Source organism: Coregonus lavaretus (assembly GCF_964263955.1).
Source record: "Coregonus lavaretus genome assembly, chromosome: 40".
Taxonomy (NCBI): Eukaryota; Metazoa; Chordata; class Actinopteri; order Salmoniformes; family Salmonidae; genus Coregonus; species Coregonus lavaretus.
This window is the reverse complement of record NC_140027.1, coordinates 13,682,407-13,704,863: the sequence shown is the minus strand read 5'-3', so window position 1 is coordinate 13,704,863 and position 22,457 is coordinate 13,682,407. Positions and strand designations below refer to the sequence as shown.

General features: G+C 44.1%; 1 protein-coding gene across 1 annotated transcript in view; it reads right to left on the bottom strand.

Moving 5' to 3' along the window:
- Positions 1 to 22,457, bottom strand: part of LOC311113626 (zinc finger protein ZFPM2-like) — a gene marked incomplete at both ends in the record, with an annotated part of 135,544 nt that overhangs the window by 21,504 nt on the left and 91,583 nt on the right. The window contains one exon of the mRNA XM_084156887.1: positions 627 to 833. Coding sequence (XP_084013013.1) covers positions 627 to 833 — 207 coding nt within the window. The remainder of the gene's footprint in view (positions 1 to 626; positions 834 to 22,457) is intronic.

The following is a 22,457-nucleotide window of genomic DNA, read 5'->3' as shown; positions in this document are numbered from 1 at the left end:
TAGTACAGTGCTTTGGGCATTGGAAAAGTGTTGTATAAATCCAAACACTTATGATGAATACACACACATAGACATTAGAATCACATCTCACTGTACTTAATTTAATATATTTTTTAATCTGGCTTTATTTATATCTGGTGGAAGGAGAGGGGAGTGGGATTAAAAGAAGCACCAGTGCTGTCTCTTGGGTGAGGAAACTGGTTAAGCGTAAGTTATCTTCAATTTTTTACCAGGGCTGGAATAGACTGTCAAACAGCGATGACCTGAACCCAATAGACCTTAATCAGAGTAAATGGGCTGTTGTTTGATGGGGGTGTTGTCTATGTAGGTGAAGAGTAAATACTTAATTTCAACATTAATTGAAGGTCAAGGAGAACCCCTAGGCTCTTATCCCTGCCAAACAGACTCATCTAAACTGAGATAGCTCATTAATGATACACCAACACACACATACACACATTCGCATGCACAAACACAAAAATACACAAACATACTGTACGCACACACACACACCTACGAATGCATGCACAACCACACACACACACCTACACACAAACCTATGCATGGAAGGACACGCACGCACACACACAGATTTCATAGTCTCCTAAGCTTTACGTTGTACTTACTGTTGACTATAGCGTTGGGAAGTATGGATGCCATGTTGGCCTGTTGGGGCAATAGTTGGATGGAGTCCAGCAATCTGGCCGGGTACATCCCCTCAGAGACAGCTGCCTGGCTGACCGCCTGGAGACGGGAGTAGAAGTCCACAGCAAACGCAGCTAGCTCCTCTCCTTCCATGATGGGTTTGGTTGTAGTGCACCAAAGTTGTCCACCTGAGAAAATAAACATGGTGGAATTCTGCACTTCAATTCTAAATATGTGCCTGCAATAATACACCGATGTTGTATATGAAGTATTGTATAGTATATGGTAATACAGTATATGCTCTCTGCTTCAGTTCGCACACTTAACAATTGCTTAGGGCTTAGGCTACATGATTAATAGGTCATTTTCAGATACACCAGCTTGAAAATGCACTAAATGAATTATCTCTGTGCAAGTCAAACATGAGTAAAACCCATGTAATCCACTTCACCGCATTCGTGAAAGTATTCAGACCCCTTCCCTATTTCCACATTTTGTTACGTTACAGCCTTATTCTAAAATTGATGAAATTATTTTTTTGCCTCACCAATCTACACACAATACCCCATAATGACAAGGTTTTTAGAAATGTTACAAACATATTTAGAAAAGTAATAATAATACCTTATTTACATAAGTATTCAGACCCTTTTCTAAGAGACTCGAAATTGAGCTCAGGTGCATCCTGTTTCCATTGATCATCCTTGAGATCAAATCAAATCAAATCAAATCAAATTTTATTGGTCACATGCGCCGAATACAACAGGTGCAGACATTACAGTGAAATGCTTACTTACAGCCCTTAACCAACAGTGCATTTATTTTAAACAAAAAAGTAAGAATAAAACAACAACAAAAAAGTGTTGAGAAAAAAAGAGCAGAAGTAAAATAAAGTGACAGTAGGGAGGCTATATATACAGTAAAATAAAGTGACAGTAGGGAGGCTATATATACAGGGGGGTACCGTTGCATAGTCAATGTGCGGGGGCACCGGCTAGTTGAGGTAGTTGAGGTAATATGTACATGTGGGTAGAGTTAAAGTGACTATGCATAAATACTTAACAGAGTAGCAGCAGCGTAAAAAGGATGGGGTGGGGGGCCAGTGCAAATAGTCCGGGTAGCCATGATTAGCTGTTCAGGAGTCTTATGGCTTGGGGGTAGAAGCTGTTGAGAAGTCTTTTGGACCTAGACTTGGCACTCCGGTACCGCTTGCCGTGCGGTAGCAGAGAGAACAGTCTATGACTAGGGTGGCTGGAGTCTTTGACAATTTTGAGGGCCTTCCTCTGACACTGCCTGGTATAGAGGTCCTGGATGGCAGGGAGCTTTGCCCCAGTGATGTACTGGGCCGTACGCACTACCCTCTGTAGATGTTTCTACAACTTGATTGGAGTCCACCTGTGGTAAATTCAATTGATTGGACATGATTTGGAAAGGCACACACCTGTCTATATAAGGTCCCACAGTTGACAGTGCATGTCAGAGCAAAAACCAGGCCATGAGGTCGAAGGAATTGTCCGTAGAGCTCCGAGACAGGATTGTGTTGAGGCACAGGTCTGGGGAAGGGTACCAAAAACGTTCTGCAGCATTGAAGGTCTGGAAGAAGTTTGGAACCACCAAGACTCTTCCTAGAGCTGGCCGCCCGGCCAAACTGAGCAATCCGGGGAGAAGGGCCTTGGTCAGGGAGGTGACCAAGAACCCGATGGAGCGCCAGAGTTCCTCTGTGGAGATGGGAGAACCTTCCAGAAGGACAACCATCTCTGCAGTACTCCACCAATCAGGCCTTTATGGTAGAGTGTCCAGATGGAAACCACTCCTCAGTAAAAGGCACTATTTTGCCTGAATGCCTAGCGTCATGTCTGGAGGAAACCTGGCACCATCCCTATGATGAAACATGGTGATGGCAGCATCATGCTGTGGGTATGTTTTTCAGTGGCAGGGACTGGGAGACTAGTCTGGATCAAGGGAAAGATGAATGGAGCGAGTACAGAGAGCTCCTTGATGAAAACCTGCTCCAGAGCGCTCAGGTCCTCAGACTGGGGCAAAGGTTCACCTTCCAACAGGACAACAACCCTAAGCACACAGTCAAGACAACGGAGGAGTGGCTTCGGAACAAGTCTCTGAATATCCTTGAGTTGCTCAGCCAGAACCCGGACTTGAACCCGATCGAACATCTCTGGAGAGACCTGAAAATAGCTGTGCAGCGACGCTCCCCATCCAACCTGACAGAGCTTGAGAAGATCTGCAGAGAAGAATGGGAGAAACTCCCCAAATACAGGTGTGGCAAGCTTGTAGCGTCATACCCAAGAAGACTCGAGGCTGTAATCGCTGCCAAAGGTGCTTCAACAAACTACTGAGTAAAGGGTCTGAATACTTATGTAAATGTTTTATATTTTTAATACATTTGCAAACATTTCCAAAAACCTGTTTTTGCTTTGTCATTATGGGGTATTGTGTGTAGATTGATAAGGGGAAAAACAATTTAATCAATTTCAGAATAAGGCTGTAACCTAACAAAATGTGGAAAAAGTCAAGGGGTCTGAATACTTTCCGAATGCACTGTACATCCTAGAACTAACAATTTTCATATGAACGTCCTGGATAATCTATTTCTAGAAGCCTCGGCATGGAACATTCTACAGGAGTCCGGAGAACAAACTAATTATGCAGGAGCACAAGAAAGGTGGGCTTTGGAGCCATGATAACATTTATCTCTCTCCCAATGACAGCCTCTCCGTCTTCCCATTGAAGGAATTAAAGTTTTTAATATGACTATTTACAAAAGTCTGGCTGCCGAGATAATGAGCTAACCATGATACGCTGGAGCTAAACACTAGAGGAAAGAGACAGAGTACTGACAGACCAGCTGGACAATGCTTCTGCTGGATTCTAGTACCTTTCCATTTGGAGATGTGCAAACACACAAAACAATAATACGTATGTGAATGGAGCTAGTATGATTGATTTCAGCTGAACCCAGAGCCGTATGTTGGGAATTTAAGGCTCTGACAATTGCTATTTCAACATTTATTTATTTTTTTATTTTTTTATTTATCAATCAATCAATTTTATTTTATATAGCCCTTCTTACATCAGCTAATATCTCGAAGTGCTGTACAGAAACCCAGCCTAAAACCCCAAACAGCTAGTAATGCAGGTGTAGAAGCACGGTGGCTAGGAAAAACTCCCTAGAAAGGCGAAAACCTAGGAAGAAACCTAGAGAGGAACCAGGCTATGAGGGGTGGCCAGTCCTCTTCTGGCTGTGCCGGGTGAAGATTATAACAGAACCATGCCAAGATGTTCAAAAATGTTCATAAGTGACAAGCATGGTCAAATAATAATCAGGAATAAATCTCAGTTGGCTTTTCATAGCCGATCATTAAGAGTTGAAAACAGCAGGTCTGGGACAGGTAGGGGTTCCATAACCGCAGGCAGAACAGTTGAAACTGGAATAGCAGCAAGGCCAGGCGGACTGGGGACAGCAAGGAGTCACCACGGCCGGTAGTCCCGACGTATGGTCCTAGGGCTCAGGTCTCTCAGTTGGCTTTTCATAGCCGATCATTAAGAGTTGAAAACAGCAGGTCTGGGACAGGTAGGGGTTTCGTAACCGCAGGCAGAACAGTTGAAACTGGAATAGCAGCAAGGCCAGGCGGACTGGGGACAGCAAGGTGTCATCATGCCCGGTAGTCCTGACGTATGGTCCTAGGGCTCAGGTTCTCAGAGAGAAAGAGAGAACGAGAGAATTAGAGAGAGCATACTTAAATTCACACAGGACACTGGATAAGACAGGAGAAGTACTCCAGGTATAACCAACTAACCCCAGCCCCCCGACACATAAACTACTGCAGCATAAATACTGGAGGCTGAGACAGGAGCGGTCCGGAGACACTGTGGCCCCATCCGAAGAAACCCCCGGACAGGGCCAAACAGGAAGGATATAACCCCACCCACTCTGCCAAAGCACAGCCCCCGCACCACTAGAGGGATATCCTCAACCACCAACTTACAATCCTGAGACAAGGCCGAGTATAGCCCACAGAGGTCTCCACCACAGCACAAACCAAGGGGGGGCGCCAACCCAGACAGGAAGATCACGTCAGTAACTCAACCCACTCAAGTGACGCACCCCTCCCAGGGACGGCATGAAAGAGCACCAGCAAGCCAGTGACTCAGCCCCTGCAACAGGGTTAGAGGCAGAGAACCCCAGTGGAGAGGGGAACCGGCCTGGCAGAGACAGCAAGGGCTGTTCGTTGCTCCAGAGCCTTTCCGTTCACCTTCACACTCCTGGGCCAGACTACACTCAATCATATGACCTACTGAAGAGATAAGTCTTCAGTAAAGACTTAAAGGTTGAGACCGAGTCTGCGTCTCTCACATGGGTAGGCAGACTGTTCCATAAAAATGGAGATCTATAGGAGAAAGCCCTGCCTCCCGCTGTTTGCTTAGAAATTCTAGGGACAATTAGGAGGCCTGCGTCTTGTGACCGTAGCGTACGTATTGGTATGTACGGCAGGACCAACTCGGAAAGATAGGTAGGAGCAAGCCCATGTAACGCTTTATAGGTTAACAGTAAAACCTTGAAATCAGCCCTTGCCTTAACAGGAAGCCAGTGTAGGGAAGCTAGCACTGGAGTAATATGATCAAATTTCTTGGTTCTAGTCAGGATTCTAGCAGCCGTATTTAGCACTAACTGAAGTTTATTTAGTGCTTTATCCGGGTAGCCGGAAAATAGAGCATTGCAGTAGTCTAACCTAGAAGTAACAAATGCATGGATAAATTTTTCTGCATCATTTTTGGACAGAAAATTTCTGATTTTTGCAATGTTACGTAGATGGAAAAAAGCTGTCCTTGAAACAGTCTTGATATGTTCGTCAAAAGAGAGATCAGGGTCAAGAGTAACGCCGAGGTCCTTCACAGTTTTATTTGAGACGACTTTACAACCATCAAGATGAATTGTCAGATTTAACAGAAGATCTCTTTGTTTCTTGGGACCTAGAACAAGCATCTCTGTTTTGTCCGAGTTTAAAAGTAAAAAGTTTTCAGCCATCCACTTCCTTATGTCTGAAACACAGGCTTCTAGCGAGGGCAATTTTGGGGCTTCACCATGTTTCATTGAAATGTACAGCTGAGTGTCATCCGCATAGCAGTGAAAGTTAACATTATGTTTTCGAATAACATCCCCAAGAGGTAAAATATATAGTGAAAACAATAGTGGTCCTAAAACGGAACCTTGAGGAACACCGAAATGTACAGTTGATTTGTCGGAGGACAGACCATTCACAGAGACAAACTGATATCTTTCCGACAGGTAAGATCTAAACCAGGCCAGAACTTGTCCGTGTAGACCAATTTGGGTTTCCAGTCTCTCCAAAAGAATGTGGTGATCGATGGTGTCAAAGGCAGCACTAAGGTCTAGTAGCACGAGGACAGATGCAGAGCCTCGGTCTGACGCCATTAAAAGGTCATTTACCACCTTCACAAGTGCAGTCTCAGTGCTATGATGGGGTCTAAAACCAGACTGAAGCATTTCGTATACATTGTTTGTCTTCAGAAAGGCAGTGAGTTGCTGCGCAACAGCTTTTTCTAAAATTTTTGAGAGGAATGGAAGATTCGATATAGGCCGATAGTTTTTTATATTTTCCGGGTCAAGGTTTGGCTTTTTCAAGAGAGGCTTTATCACTGCCACTTTTAGTGAGTTTGGTACACATCCGGTGGATAGAGAGCTGTTTATTATGTTCAACATAGGAGGGCCAAGCACAGGAAGCAGCTCCTTCAGCAGTTTAGTAGGAATAGGATCCAGTATGCAGCTTGAAGGTTTAGAGGCCATGATTATTTTCATCATTGTGTCAAGAGATATAGTACTAAAACACTTAAGTGTCTCTCCCGATCCCAGGCCCTCGCAGAGCTGTGCAGATCCAGGACAGCTAAGCCCTGGAGGAATACGCAGATTCAAAGAGGAGTCCGTAATTTGCTTTCTAATGGTCATGATCTTTTCCTCAAAGAAGTTCATGAATTTATTACTGCTGAAGTGAAAGCCATCCTCTCTTGGGGAATGCTGCTTTTTAGTTAGCTTTGCAACAGTATCAAAAAGAAATTTTGGATTATTCTTATTTTCCTCGATTAAGTTGGAAAAGTAGGATGATCGAGCAGCAGTGAGGGCTCTTCGGTACTGCACGGTACTGTCTTTCCAAGCTAGTCGGAAGACTTCCAGTTTGGTGTGGCGCCATTTCCGTTCCAATTTCCTGGAAGCTTGCTTCAAAGCTCGGGTATTTTCTGTATACCAGGGAGCTAGTTTCTTATGACAAATGTTTTTCGTTTTTAGGGGTGCAACTGCATCTAGGGTATTGCGCAAGGTTAAATTGAGTTCCTCAGTTAAGTGGTTAACTGATTTTTGTCCTCTGACGTCCTTGGGTAGGCAGAAGGAGTCTGGAAGGGCATCAAGGAATTTTTGTGTTGTCTGAGAATTTATAGCACGACTTTTGATGCTCCTTGGTTGGGGTCTGAGCAGATTATTTGTTGCGATTGCAAACGTAATAAAATGGTGGTCCGATAGTCCAGGATTTTGTGGAAAAACATTAAGATCTACAACATTTATTCCATGGGACAAAACTAGGTCCAGAGTATGACTGTGGCAGTGAGTAGGTCCAGAGACATGTTGGACAAAACCCACTGAGTCGATGATGGCTCCGAAAGACTTTTGGAGTGGGTCTGTGGACTTCTCCATGTGAATATTAAAATCACCAAAAATTAGAATATGATCTGCTATGACTACAAGGTCTGATAGGAATTCAGGAAACTCAGAGAGGAACGCTGTATATGGCCCAGGAGGCCTGTAAACAGTAGCTATAAAAAGTGATTGAGTAGGCTGCATAGATTTCATGACTAGAAGCTCAAAAGATGAAAACGCCATTTTTTTTTTTGTAAATTGAAATTTGCTATCGTAAATGTTAGCAACACCTCCGCCTTTGCGAGATGCACGGGGAATATGGTCACTAGTGTAACCAGGAGGTGAGGCCTCATTTAACACAGCAAATTCATCAGGCTTAAGCCATGTTTCAGTCAGGCCAATCACATCAAGATTATGATCAGTGATTAGTTCATTGACTATGACTGCCTTTGAAGTGAGGGATCTAACATTAAGTAACCCTATTTTGAGATGTGAGGTATCACGATCTCTTTCAATAATGGCAGGAATGGAGGAGGTCTTTATCCTAATAAGATTGCTAGGGTGAACACCGCCATGTTTAGTTTTGCCCAACCTAGGTCGAGGCACAGACACAGTCTCAATGGGTATGGCTGAGCTGACTACACTGACTATGCTATTGGCAGACTCCACTAAGCTGGCAGGTTGGCTAACAGCCTGCTGCCTGGCCTGCACCCTATTTCACTGTGGGGCTAGAGGAGTTAGAGCCCTATCTATGTTGGTAGATAAGAGGAGAGCACCCCTCCAGCTAGGATGGAGTCCGTCACTCCTCAGCAGGTCAGGCTTGGTCCTGTTTGTGGGTGAGTCCCAGAAAGAGGGCCAATTATCCACAAATGTTATCTTTTGGGAGGGGCAGAAAACAGTTTTCAACCAGCGATTGAGTGCTGAGACTCTGCTGTAGAGCTCGTCACTTCCCCTAACTGGGAGGGGGCCAGAGACAATTACTCGATGCCGACACATCTTTCTAGCTGATTTACACGCTGAAGCTATGTTGCACTTGGTGACCTCTGACTGTTTCATCCTAACATCGTTGGTGCCGACGTGGATAACAATATCTCTATACTCTCTACACTCGCCAGTTTTAGCTTTAGCCAGCACCATCTTTAGATTAGCCTTAACGTCGGTAGCCCTGCCCCCTGGTAAACAGTGTATGATCGCTGGGTGATTCGTTTTAAGTCTAATACTGCGGGTAATGGAGTCGCCAATGACTAGGGTTTTCAATTTGTCAGAGCTAATGGTGGGAGCCTTCGGCGTCTCAGACCCCGTAACGGGAGGAGTAGAGACAAGAGAAGACTCAGACTCAGACTCCGACTCGCTACATAATGGGGAAAACCGGTTGAAGGTTTCTGTCGGCTGAATGAGCGACACCGGTTGAGCATTCCAACAGTATTTCCCTCCAGAAGCCATGAGAAAGTTGTCCGGCTGCGGGGACTGTGCGGGGGGATTTATACTAACGTTACTGTCTGTACTTACTGGTGGCACAGACGCTGTTTCTTCCTTTCCTACACTGAAATTACCCTTGCCTAACGATTGCGTCTGAAGCTGGGCTTGTAGCACAGCTATTCTCGCCGTAAGGCGATCGTTCTCCTGTATATTATGAGTACAGCGACTGCAATTAGAAGACATCATGTTAATGTTACTACTTAGCTTCGGCTGTTGAAGATGTTGACGAACCATGTCCAGATAAAGCGTCCGGAGTGAAAAAGTTGAATAAGGGAAAAAAGTTGCGATGGAAGAAAGGAAAATAAAGTAAAGTTGGCAGCTAAAACGCACAGGAAAATGACTCTTCTGTCTCGGGATAAAACGTCCGGGGTGAAAAAGTTTAACGAAAAAAGATGAGTGAGGACAAAACTAAAAAGTTGGTAAATTTGTTGAACACAGAGATTGATTAAACGTTTATTAAAAGTAAAACGTGAATAGTTTGGCAGGTAGCCAAGTAGCAACAAACAGCACAGCAGCACGGAGACAATGCAGCAGAAGTCTTATTTAACCTTTATTTAACTAGGCAAATCAGTTAAGAACAAATTCTTATTTACAATGACGGCCTACCAAAAGGCAAATGGCCTCCTGCGGGGACGGGGGCTGGGATTTAAAAAAAAATAATAGGACAAAACACACATCACGACAAGAGAGACACCACAACACTACATAAAGAGAGACCTAAGACAACAACATAGCATGGCAGCAACACATGACAACACAGCATGGTAGCAACACCACATGACAACAACATGGTAGCAACACAACATGGCAGCAGCACAACATGGTAGCAGCACAAAACATGGTACAAACATTATTGGGCACAGACAACAGCACAAAGGCAAGAAGGTAGAGACAACAATACATCATTCGAAGCAGCCACAACTGTCAGTAAGAGTGTCCATGATTGAGTCTTTGAATGAAGAGATGGAGATAAAACTGTCCAGTTTGAGTGATTTTTTGCAGCTCATTCCAGTCGCTAGCTGCAGCGAACTGAAAAGAGGAGCGACCCAGGGATGTGTGCGCTTTGGGGACCTTTGACAGAATGTGACTGGCAGAACGGGTGTTGTATGTGGAGGATGAGGGCTGCAGTAGGTATCTCAGATAGGGGGGAGTGAGGCCTAAGAGGGTTTTATAAATAAGCTTCAACCAGTGGGTCTTGCGATGGGTATACAGAGATGACCAGTTTACAGTGATGTGTCCATCCGTGTACACGTTAACCAATTACAGGTAAAGTGATGAATTCACATAGCCTTCAAATTATACTGTAATTGCAGGTGATTTCATAGCAAGTTAGTACATTTTAAAAGATACTGTTTATAGTAATAAGTATGAATTCAAAGAACATGGTGCCAATCTCTTGTAAAAGCCAAGTAGCAACAGCAGCAACAAAGGTTTGTAAAGGATAAAATTGGCCTGTGGAGGAGCGAATCATAATTATGTTTTTGTGTATGCAGCAGAAGTCTTTAATAGTCTGCTACAAAATATGCAGTCAAGTGTGTCTGTGGTACTATTCCATCTGTCCACACACACACACACACACACACACACACACACACACACACACACACACAGCAGAAAGGCTATTAAAAGTTCACAGTACATTTTATTGGTAGAGCACCCTGAATCACTGGTGTATTCAGTAGTGACGGGACACCAAGGCTTTCTGAAGGCTTTGGCGCTTTCACCAAATTGTGCCGAAAAACTGTTAATTACTCTGAGCTTCATTATCTGTTTACAATGCACATTAGTGGCATCTTCTGGTCAGCAATAAATAGCAGCGTCTGAGTATCAGAGAAGTTTTTTTTCTCCACTGTTTTCATCAAAACTTCGTGGCGCAGCGGTAAGTCGTTGGCTTAAGTAGACTATAATCAGTTGCAATACCAGGTTCGCCTCATACACCATTCTTCACTTTTTTGCCTTCAAATGTAATATAAAAATAAAAAACAGAACCTATAGCATTAATTAGGAGACTTAAGACAGAAGCTAACCTAAATAAAACAAATTATTTGAATAACAGTGCAGAAAATGTGGTTTCACATAAAACAACTTATAGTATGTCTTCAACTGGATTTGACTTCATATCCTCACGTCCCTGAATGTTCCATAGTTCCCTACTCTACCTGCTAAGTCAGGTGACATTTTTTGTACAAAATCCTAACTATATTTGTAAGTACGGTGTCCAGTAGAGGTCGGTGTTTGAAAGCAGCTTGAAATCGAAGAAAGCACCGGAACCACGGCGAAATCAGTGAAATCAGCATTTTGAAAAAGCACGTGATCAAACAATTCTTTGGACGTCATTGATGACATACTTCTGATAGAGTGATAGATGCATCGGCACACTGCTTCAAAGTTAGCTGCTTAGCCATTTTGACGCATGCCTCGGAGCTCTGGCACCAAACGTAACATCACTAGTATTCAGATGCTACAGTTAAAAACTGTTTTATTTAATTTTTTTATCATAGAACAAAATATAGGTAACAATGCTTCGTGGGTGACAGTGTCGATGTATTCAGAGGGTCCCTGGTTCGGGGCAAGTAGAGGAACGGGTTGAGAATATTAGCAGCCAATGGTATTTAACTTATTACTAGCGGCTGCTAATGTTCTCAACTCCGTCCCTCTCCTTGCCTCGAACCAGGGACCCTCTGAATACATCGATACTGTCACCCACGAAGCATCGCTACCTATCAATCCACTACTACTTAAAATGAGTGACGTCACCGATTGAACCCTACTAGTGTTCACCGCTAACTGGCTAGCCGTTTCACATCGGCTTTACAATGGCCTAAACCAAGCATATGCATTTTTACCGATGCCTGTTTAGTCATAAAAGCAAGAGATCATAAATATTATCGTTATATCATGAATCACAATGATTATGCAAAATTAATAGGAAAACATTCAAACCTCTCACAAATTTGGCTGGAAATATTAGGATCAAAGTATCCTAGTAGTTAGGCTATTGTTTGTCAAATGTAAAATAAATCTAGGCCTTCATATAGGCTATATTAAAGCTGTAGGCTAGTACAGTGGCTTGCGAAAGTATTGGCATTTTTCCTATTTTGTTGCCTTAAAACCTGGAATTGAAATTGATTTTTGGTGGGTTTGTACCATTTGCTTTACACAACATGCCTACCACTTTGAAGATGCAAAATATTTGTTATTGTGAAACAAACAAGAAATAAGAAAAAAAAAGAAAACTTGAGCATGCAGAACTATTCCCAAAGTCAATACTTTGTACAGCCACCTTTTGCAGCAATTACAGCTGCAAGTCTCTTGGAGTATGTCTCTATAAGCTTGGCACATCTAGTCACTGGGATTTTTGCCCATTCTTGAAGGCAACAATGCTCCAGCTCCTTCAAGTTGGATGGGTTCCACTGGTGTACAGCAATCTTTAAGTCATACCACAGATTCTCAATTGGATTGAGGTCTGGGCTTTGACTAGGCCATTCCAAGACATTTAACTGTTTCCCCTTAAACCACTTGAGTGTTGCTTTAGCAGTATGCTTAGGGTCATTGTCCTGCTGGAAGGTGAACCTCCGTCTCAGTCTCAAATCTCTGGAAGACTGAAACAGGTTTCCCTCAAGAATTTCCCTGTATTTAGAGCCATCCATCATTCCTTCAATTCTGACCAGTTTCCCAGTCCCTGCCGATGAAAAACATCCCCACATCATGATGCTGCCACCACCATGCTTCACTGTGGGGATGGTGTTCTCGGGGTGATGAGAGGTGTTGGGTTTGCGCCAGACATAGCGTTTTCCTTGATGGCCAAAAAGCTACATTTTAGTCTCATCTGACCAGAGTACCTTCTTCCATTCTCTGCTGTGGAGCTTTGCAGCTCCTTCAGGGTTATCTTTGGTATCTTTGTTGCCTCTCTGATTAATGCCCTCCTTGCCTGGTCCGTGAGTTTTGGTGGGTGGCCCTCTCTTGGAAGGTTTGTTGTGGTGCCATATTCTTTCCATTTTTTAATAATGGATTTAATGGTGCTCCGTGGGATGTTCAAAGTTTCTGATTTTTTTTTATAACTCAACCCTGATCTGTACTTCTCCACAACTTTGTCCCTGACCTGTTTTGAGAGCTCCTTGGTCATGGTGGTGCCGCTTGCTTGTTGGTGCCACTTGCTTAGTGGTGTTGCAGACTCTGGGGCCTTTCAGAACAGGTGTATATATACTGAGATCATGTGACAGATCGTGTGACACTTAGATTGCACACAGGTGGACTTTATTTAACTAATTATGTGACTTCTGAAGGTAATTGGTTGCACCAGATCTTATTTAGGGGCTTCATAGCAAAGGGGGTGAATACACATGCACGCACCACTTATATTTAATTTTTTGAATTTCACTTCACCAATTTGGACTATTTTGTGTATGTCCATTACATGAAATCCAAATAAAAATCAATTTAAATTACAGGTTGTAATGCAACAAAATAGGATAAACGCCAAGGGGGACGAATACTTTTGCAAGGCACTGTATATCAAATCTTTAGCCACATTCTTCAACCTAGGAAGTGAACTAAGAGCAATCAGCTTGAAAGAAATGTACTTCTTGCACTGCAGAGCAGAAAAAGGAAATTAATAAATAAAACGGTGCATGTGCATGTGTGTGTGTGTGTGTGTGTGTGTGTGTGTGTGTGTGTGTGTGTGTGTGTGTGTGTGTGTGTTTGTGTGGATGGGGGGGGATGTGTGTGTGTTTGTGTATTTGTGATTTGTTGATATATTCTGACTTGGCTTTGAAGCCTTTCACCCAGATGGAAGATGACAAAGGAAGAGGAGATAGAAAGTTAACAATGGAGAGAGACATGCCTGAGGAAAGGCAGGTAGCTTAGTGGGTAAGAGCGTTGTGCCAGTAACCGAAAGGTCGCTGGTTCTAATCCCCGAGCCGACTAGGTGAAAAATCTGTCGATGTGCCCTTGAGCAAGGCACTTAACCCTAATTGCTCCTGTAAGTCGCTCTGGATAAGAGCGTCTGCTAAATGATTAAATGTAAATGTAAATGAAATAAACTACACAGCATTTTTCAGTGTAACATTACTAGTGTTGATTCAGGTGTTAAATTCACTCTGTAAGTGTTAAATTAACACTCATTGGTGTAAAAGAACTCATGGGTTCAGACCCATGGGCGGTGCACAATTGGTCCAGCGTCGTCCAAGGTTGGGGAGGGTTTGGCCGGCAGGGATGTAGGTTCGTTTCCCACGGGGGGCCAGTATGAAAAAACTAAAAACATGTATGCATTCACTAATTGTAAGTCGCTCTGGATAAGAGCGTCTGCTAAATGACTAAAATGTAAATGTAAATGTAATTGTTGGTGCTAATAACCAGTGTTAACCCAAAACTACGCCATTATCATCATCATATTTCCCAGCATGCTCTATTGCAAATAGATTTTTTGAATTGTTTGTTTCAATATCTATGTTTTTGGAAGTACATTGATTGATTCATTAATCTTATGCTACTCAAATATAAATAACATACATTTTTCTAAACTTATCCAATCTGTTACTTGGACTTTTGGACCCATTACTGAAATATTTTTTTCCAGTTTAGATGGTTTAGGTAGTCTCATAACTTAGTCTTCCCAACCCGGCAGTCATCCTGAATGTAGGTTGAATAAACATTCCAAATGTTGGATATCCCAGCTCAGCCTGGATTCCAATGACTGAATTCCGCCATTCCTTTTTTTCCCCTTGAAGCAGTTGATCAAGAGGTGACACCTCTTCTCCACAAGGTGGCGGTCTCTCCATGGATCACTGTTACCGCACTGCACTTTGTCATCAACAAATGTTCAGCAATGAGACGAGAATTACGAGTAACTCAACATTTTATTAGTATCTGATTTGTCTCTAATTCACAATTTTCTTGCTCATACACCATAATCAATTGTATCATCAGTCAGTGAATCCATATTACACAGAGATTCACATGGCATTAGCTATACGATAGCATACAGAGGGTAATAGCCTAACATACCATACCTTTGAAAATTCAGCTTTAACATCAGTCACTTTTTACATAGCATTTGCCTATTAAAACCAGCGTTAAATGGGCACTACAATGTTAATAGGATGTTATGATTAGCTCCCCAGGAGGCCTAAGCCTCTTACACTTAGTGTACAAAACAATAACAACATCCTAATATTACTAATAACTTCCTAATATTCAGAACAGCCTCAATTTGTCGGGGCATGGACTCTACAAGATGTCGAAAGCGTTCCACAGAGATGCTGGCCCATGTTGACTCCAATGCTTCCCACAGTTGTGTCAAGTTGGCTGGATGTCCTTTGGGTGGTGGACCATTCTTGATACACACGGGAAACTGTTGGGTGTGAAAAACCCAGCAGCGTTTCAGTTCTTGACACACTCTAACCGGTGCGCCTTGAACCTACAACTATACCCCGTTCAAAGGCACTTAAATCGTTTGTCTTGGCCATTCACCCTCTAATTGGCACACATACACAATCCATGTCTCAATTGTCTCAAGGCTTTAAAATTATTCTTTAACCTGTCTCCTCTCCTTTATCTACACTGATTGAAGTGGATTTATCAAATGACATCAATAAGGGATCATAGCTTTCATCTGTATTCACCTGGTCAGTCTATGTCATGGAAAGAGCAAGTGTTCATAATGTTTTGTATAATCAGTGTATGTCTAAGGATTTATTCAATTGGAACTCAGAACACTAAAACAATACTTTGGAGTGCAGTTTCCCTTGGCTTGAACCATAAATGAAAAGCTTGCACTGAGAAAAAAACAACAACAACAACCACCATTAGTGAAAATGGGACCGCCTGTATCACAGGCCCGCCCCTGCCCCTGGTGCCATTCTGTCATCCTGGCACCACGGCCGGCCAGCTCATTAGGCAGGATAGGGTGGCCGACCTATGACGGCAGATTGACGAGTGCGGCATTTTCTGAGCTAAACTGACCAAGATGCACCTCCAACAACAACAATCCATTATCATAGCGCTATAAAATACTCGCTTCAATGCAAAGGATGGTGGGCAAAGGGTGAGGGAGCCCGAGAGGATCCCTGTGAGTAGTAGGCCAGTACAGTGACCCAAACAGTTTGTACTTTAGTGAGGTTGGCTTCTTGGCGTTTATTGCTATGGTCATTAATTGTACAGCACAGCAGGAAAGGAAATCCTAGAAGATTGATCAATTCTGCCCAAAAACAATGACAATTTCTCTCAACTAGTGGGCTTTTTAGGTGAGCGCTGATGCTGCCCTGTGATAAGCAGTGGCCACTTTGTCAAAGGCGAAAATATTTTGCTTGTTCATTCCCAGCACGCCTCTCCAGGGTGCTGGTTGAGAGATGCATCGCTGCGGCGCTCCACCAATGTTCCGTCAAAAAAATTATCTAACATAAATCATGTAGCAGATATAGGATATTGCAGAAAGAGTATGTGGCCTTTTCTGTAGCCTACAGGCTGGAGATCAAATGTATGACAATGTAATGAGATAATATAATATCATACAGGTTTCTCCGATCAAATAACCTAACCTAAATGGCACCCAATCAAAAAAAAAAAGAAGTGCTGTCATGTTAACAAACAACATATCCTAAAAACAGGACAAGTCAAAGTAAAATGGACAGTATGGAATGGACAATCACAACTGTTGTCCAGGAGTTTCACCCCATTGTCATGATCAGTGGTTTCAAGTTTGTATCCTTCAATTTTTGACAAGGGAAACTGCACTCCGAAGCATTGTTTTAGCATTGTTCTGAGTTCCATAGCGAAAAAGAAAATATGTCTGCATTTCCCGCTGTTGCAAATATGCTCACGATAACTCCTGATGAAGTTGGGTAGCTGATATTCAGATATTAAATAGCTAAATTGATTAGTCATATGAATCAGGACAAATAAAGCCAATGCAACAGCCTGTTTTACAAATGGTGGGCCTACCACATAGATGGGCAGTCATAAAATTCCATTGCAGGCCGACATGGTAGGCTACACCCCAGTAAGCACGAGCCGATGTCTTTTGGACGTCTTTTTTTGGTCCTGTCTGAATCTGAACCAAATCTGAACCAATCATATACGTCTATGTTTGGTTCAGATTTGGTGCGGTCCAGACTGGCTTTAATTTCAACGTCCACGGACATTGATTTTCTGTCCGGTCCCGTCCAAATCTGAACCAATTATAGACGTCTTCTAAATTACATATTTTCAACTTTCATTCAGAACAAAAAAATTGCCTCATTTCAACATCCGGAAAATACATATTTTTCAACGTCGGGAAAAGATGCCTTTTTAACGTCCTGGAAAATATGTATTTAAAACATCTGGAAAATACGTATTTTCACCTTTCATTCAGATCTTTAATTGAACCTAACTTCAACGTCTGAAAATACGTCTTTTATACGTCTTTTCAATGTCATTTAGCTTACTGGGACTATTCTAGTTTTGCAGGGTGCAGCATTTTTTGGTCTCGCCTAGGGCGGCAAAACGGCAAGGACCGGCCCTGCCTGGCACAGACGCTGCACCCCCCTCCACCCCGTCCACCCCGCACATCAGCACACTGCCATCTGCGTCCCGCACCTGTGTCCTCATTGATCGCATGGCCACAGCACTAGATCAAACAGACGGCGGAGGGGACAGCAGTACGAAGCAACTGAATCCCAGGACACGTGTTTAGGGGCAACACACTTGAGCAGAGAGGTGGCGAGGTAAGAGACACTATTTCATTTTCAGATACATTTTTTTTCTTCCGTTCTACAGATGGATCGGGGGCAGGGGGTTTTGGGGTCTTTACGCATATGCCCAAACATTTTACCTGTGTCAAGAGCGAGTTTGTTGATGGACAGATATTGGTGCAGGTAACCAGCTGCTGTCAGTCTGCGGCAAGGTTTACAGGCTGGATGAGCTAAGCTCCTGCAAAGTGACAGTCAGACCGACAGTCCTCTCCTAGTCTCCAACTAACTCCTGTCTTCCTCCACTGCCTCACAGTACATGAGCCAACAAACTTCCACTCCGTTCGAAGTTACTTGTACAGTATATGGTCTTTGTTTCCTCTCTTCCAACACAGACTCAAAGACCCAGAGCCAACAGTTCTGCCTGTTTTTTTAGATCCAGAGCTAGCACCCATCTAACACCCATCTAGCTTGGACACTCCTCCCCTACCTGCCTTCCAGACGCAAAGCATCATGGAAGCTATTTTATCGCTTATTTGTAAAATATATATATATATATATATATCCGGGCAATTTGGATAACTAGGGCCACCACTAACAACTTGTTGTGGAGTTGTGGTGTCACGCTCTGGCTCCGGGACTTTGTGTGTTGAGCCAGGGTGTGTTCGTTTCGTGGTGTTTTGTTTGGTTGGGTGGTTCTATGTGTTGTATTTCTTTGTTTGGTTGAGTGACTCCCAATCAGAGGTAACGAGTGTCAGCTGTTGGCTCGTTGTCTCTGATTGGGAGCCATATTTATACTGTCTGTTTTCACCTTGTGTTTGTGGGTTTTTGTTCCTGTTCAGTCATTGTCACTTTTGGACTTCACGTATCGTCATTTGGTTTTGTCGTTTTCGTGGTTGCTTTATTTAATAAAGTCAACATGTTCGCTACAAACGCTGCGCTTTGGTCCACTCCTTCCTTAGACGATCATGACAGAAAAACCCACCAAGATGGGACCAAGCAGCGTGTCCAGGAGCCATCGCCAGGGAGATCCCTCACAGATCTCCTTCGCCTCCTGGACTGGGTCAAGCCGAGGGAGGAAGACAAGGGCTTGACGTTATGGCAGAAGGGCGAGAAGCTGGCGAGGGATATGGAGAAGTGGTCCACGGGTAGGAGAGACGCCCCGAAAATTTTTAGGGGGGGGCTCACGACGGCGGACCAGCAGGAGGCCGCGATAGAGCGGTCCAGTGGGTTGCCGGAGAAGGCCGCCGGGTTACGGGGGCCACTGGAAGAAGAGGGGATGGAAGGTGTGGAGGCACGGCGAGAGGTACTGGCGTGTGTTGCCAGTCCGGTCCGGCCCGTTCCAGAGCCCGGTGTAGAACCAGTGGTGTGTGTCCCCAGTACGGTCCGGTCTATTCCTGCTCCCCGCATCGAACCTGCGGTGCGCGTCGCCAGCCCAGTCCGGCCCATTCCTGCTCCCCGCATCAAGTCTGTGGTGCGTCTCGTCAGCCCGGCTCTGCCCGTTCCTGCTCACCGCACCAGGTCGGGGGTACGCATCGCCAGCCCGGTCCGGCCCATTCCTGCTCCCCGCGTCAAGTCGGTGGTGCGTCTCGTCAGCCCGGCTCTGCCCGTTCCTGCTCTCCGCGCCAAGTCTGTGGTGCGCGTCACCAGCCCTGTCCGGCCCGTTTCTGCTCTCCGCACCAAGTCTGTGGTGCGCGTCGCCAGCCCAGTCCGGCCCATCCAAGCTCCCCGCACCAGGTCAGTGGTGCACGTCGTCAGCCCGGTCCGGCTCAGTCCTGCTCCCCGCACCAGGTCAGTGGTGCGCGTCGTCAGCCTGGTCCAGCCCGTTCCTGCTACTCGCACCAAACCAGGGATGCGAGTCGTCAGCCTGGTCCAGCTCGTTCCTCCTACACGCACCAAGCCAGGGGCGCGTGTCGTCAGTCCGGCTCCGACCAGCGGGGCTAGACAGGACCAGGGGTACTTTGGGGGGTTGAAGAGGAGGTGGGGATCAGGGCCGGAGCCAGAACCACCGCCGAGGAGGTATGCCCACCCAGCCCTCCCTTGTTTAGCCTTATTGAGGCGCGGTCGCAGTCCGCGCCTTTAGGGGGGGGTACTGTCACGCTCTGGCTCCGGGACTTTGTGTGTTGAGCCAGGGTGTGTTCGTTTCGTGGTGTTTTGTTTGGTTGGGTGGTTCTATGTGTTGTATTTCTTTGTTTGGTTGAGTGACTCCCAATCAGAGGTAACGAGTGTCAGCTGTTGGCTCGTTGTCTCTGATTGGGAGCCATATTTATACTGTCTGTTTTCACCTTGTGTTTGTGGGTTTTTGTTCCTGTTCAGTCATTGTCACTTTTGGACTTCACGTATCGTCATTTGGTTTTGTCGTTTTCGTGGTTGCTTTATTTAATAAAGTCAACATGTTCGCTACAAACGCTGCGCTTTGGTCCACTCCTTCCTTAGACGATCATGACATGTGGAGACAAGCTGAGGAACATTCCTTTAAGGAAAACCTAAAAACAATGTACGTTTTATTAGTCATATGTACGGGATACACATGGTATACACCGTCCAACGAAATGCTTACTTGCAGGTTCCTTCTCGACAATGCAATAACAATAAGAAATAATAAAACATAAGAATACAAAAATAAAGTAAATGGCTCAGTAGGATAGTATAAACATTTTAGCATAGGTATAATACAGGAAGGCACCATTTATAGACCAATATTTACACATGTATTGGGGAAGGGGGGATGGGGGCAGTGTATAAACTGAGCAGTAAAATAAGAGTCTGGTAGCTGTGATGTGTGTGTAGTATTAATGTATTGTATGTGTGTGTGTGTGTGTGTGTGTGTGTGTGTGTGTGTGTGTGTGTGTGTGTGTGTGTGTGTGTGTGTGTGTGTGTGTGTGTGTGTGTGTGTGTGTGTGTGTGTGTGTGTGTGTGTGTGTGTGTGTGTGTGTGTGTGTGTATGTCTGTGTGGGTGTGTGTATGAGTGAGTGCTTGTGTGCAGAAAATCTAAGCAGGTGGTCAGTCCAGTTCAAGTGTTCAGCAGTCTGACAGCTTGTAGATAGAAACTGTCTCTGAGCCTGTTGGTATCAGACTTCATGCAGCTCGTGGCTGGGGTGTGTGGGATCCTTGATGATGCTGCGCGACTTCCTCAGGTACCGTTTCGAGTAGATGTCCTGGATGGGTGGCAGCACGGTCCCAGTGATGTACTGAGCCATCTTCACTGCTGGAGGGTCTTGCGGTCGTGGACATATTTAGCAGATGTTATTGGGGGTGTAGTGAAATACTTGTGTTCTTAGCACCAACAGTGCAGTAATATCTAACAATACACAACAATACACACAAATCTAAAAATAAAATAATGGAATTATTAGGACGAGCAATGTCGGAGTCCGGAGTGTAATATATATATATATATATATATATATATATATATATATATATATATATATATATATATGCATGTGTATGTGGATAGAATATGTAGTATATCTGAAGAATACGTAGGATAGGGTAGTTAAAAAAATGTATGCGCACATGACTGTAAGTCGCTTTGGATAAAAGCGTCTGCTAAATGGCATATTATTATTATTATTATAGTATATGTACAGCAATAGTTGAATAGGATGGCCTTGACTAGAATACGGTATATACATATGAAATGGTGTAATGGTAGAGAGTATCAAATAATGACAGAACAATTACCTATTATTTTTTACCTTTGGATGGTCTTTCAAAAGTTGGTCAGAACACATACATAGCTTTCTTCTGTTCTTCTGCTTAATTTACCACTGACATATGGAATCAGTATAAAACCCTCACAAAGAGCTAAATAAATATGAGCAGATTATCCACCCTATTATCCTCCCCCAGTCCTCCCACCCTGAACCCCCCAAGTGTTCCGTAGTAGAAAGCAATGTCTCTCACTTAACACATGGATCCAGACGCTCCCTATGAGCGAGACTCGGGCTGTTCTGTTTATTAATGATGGAATTTGGAATGTTGGCACAGCGCAGAATCAGCCCGCAAACAATCCCCGCTGCCAATGGTTCCAATGGTTCCAACCCTTACGGGCTAGCCCTGTGCCTCATTAGCCCAGGCATATTTAATCCAGAAGTTTCTTATCAAATGTGACACCTGCATCTCCAAATGGCACTTCCGCCTTCATTGGCATGTATTTGGGTGAGCGGGCTCCAAGGTGCTTTGTGGAGATTAAGAGGGAGAAAGACAGGGAGCGAGAGAATCAACGCTTATTTTATTTTATCCTTTAGCAGGTCTGGACTGAATCCAAAGGAGTTTTTGTCTTGTTGTTGTAATTAGAAAGGCTTTTAAGTGATAACACAGCTTCTGAGGAATATGAATATGGAAAGAGTGCGGCAGAGCTGCATGAACCCGTCCGCACTCACTCCATGTTTGGCGAACGCAAAAATGTTTGAACAACAGATGGCTGTTTCATGGGGGGGAGAAAAACTTGAAGGAAGGCAAACATTTACTTTAGGAATAATTCAACACTTTTGATTGAAGTTATTCTGAGCTACTGTTTGAATGAGTGTCATGTGTGAGGCATTCATGTCGGGAAATTTCTGACAGGTATCCACCTAATTTCCATGGAAGAGTGTGCAATTAATTAAGTCACATGACATGATGCTCAACCAGCACTCCGCATGGTGCCTGACAGGTGTATGATGCTAGCTTCGACTTTGTAAATTGAGTCCTAGCAGACATGATTCCTTGTCACTTAAAAGCTAGTATAAAAATGTACGGCGGATGTAAGGGAAATTCTTAAAAGCGGGCTGCTGATAGCTACTACCACAGCTCACATATTCAGTGGTGCTAATCAGAGACGGGCTTTTCCTGGCTCATCCCCCTGCCAACCAAAGCTCATAAATAACTAGGAGATGCAGAGCAGACTGCAGGGATGATGATGCCATATGATGGACATTTCATGTAAATGTTGTTCTTATTTGGCAGGCAGGCAGTATGATCTCTGCTCTGATCATTTACTCTCAGGGGTGTCG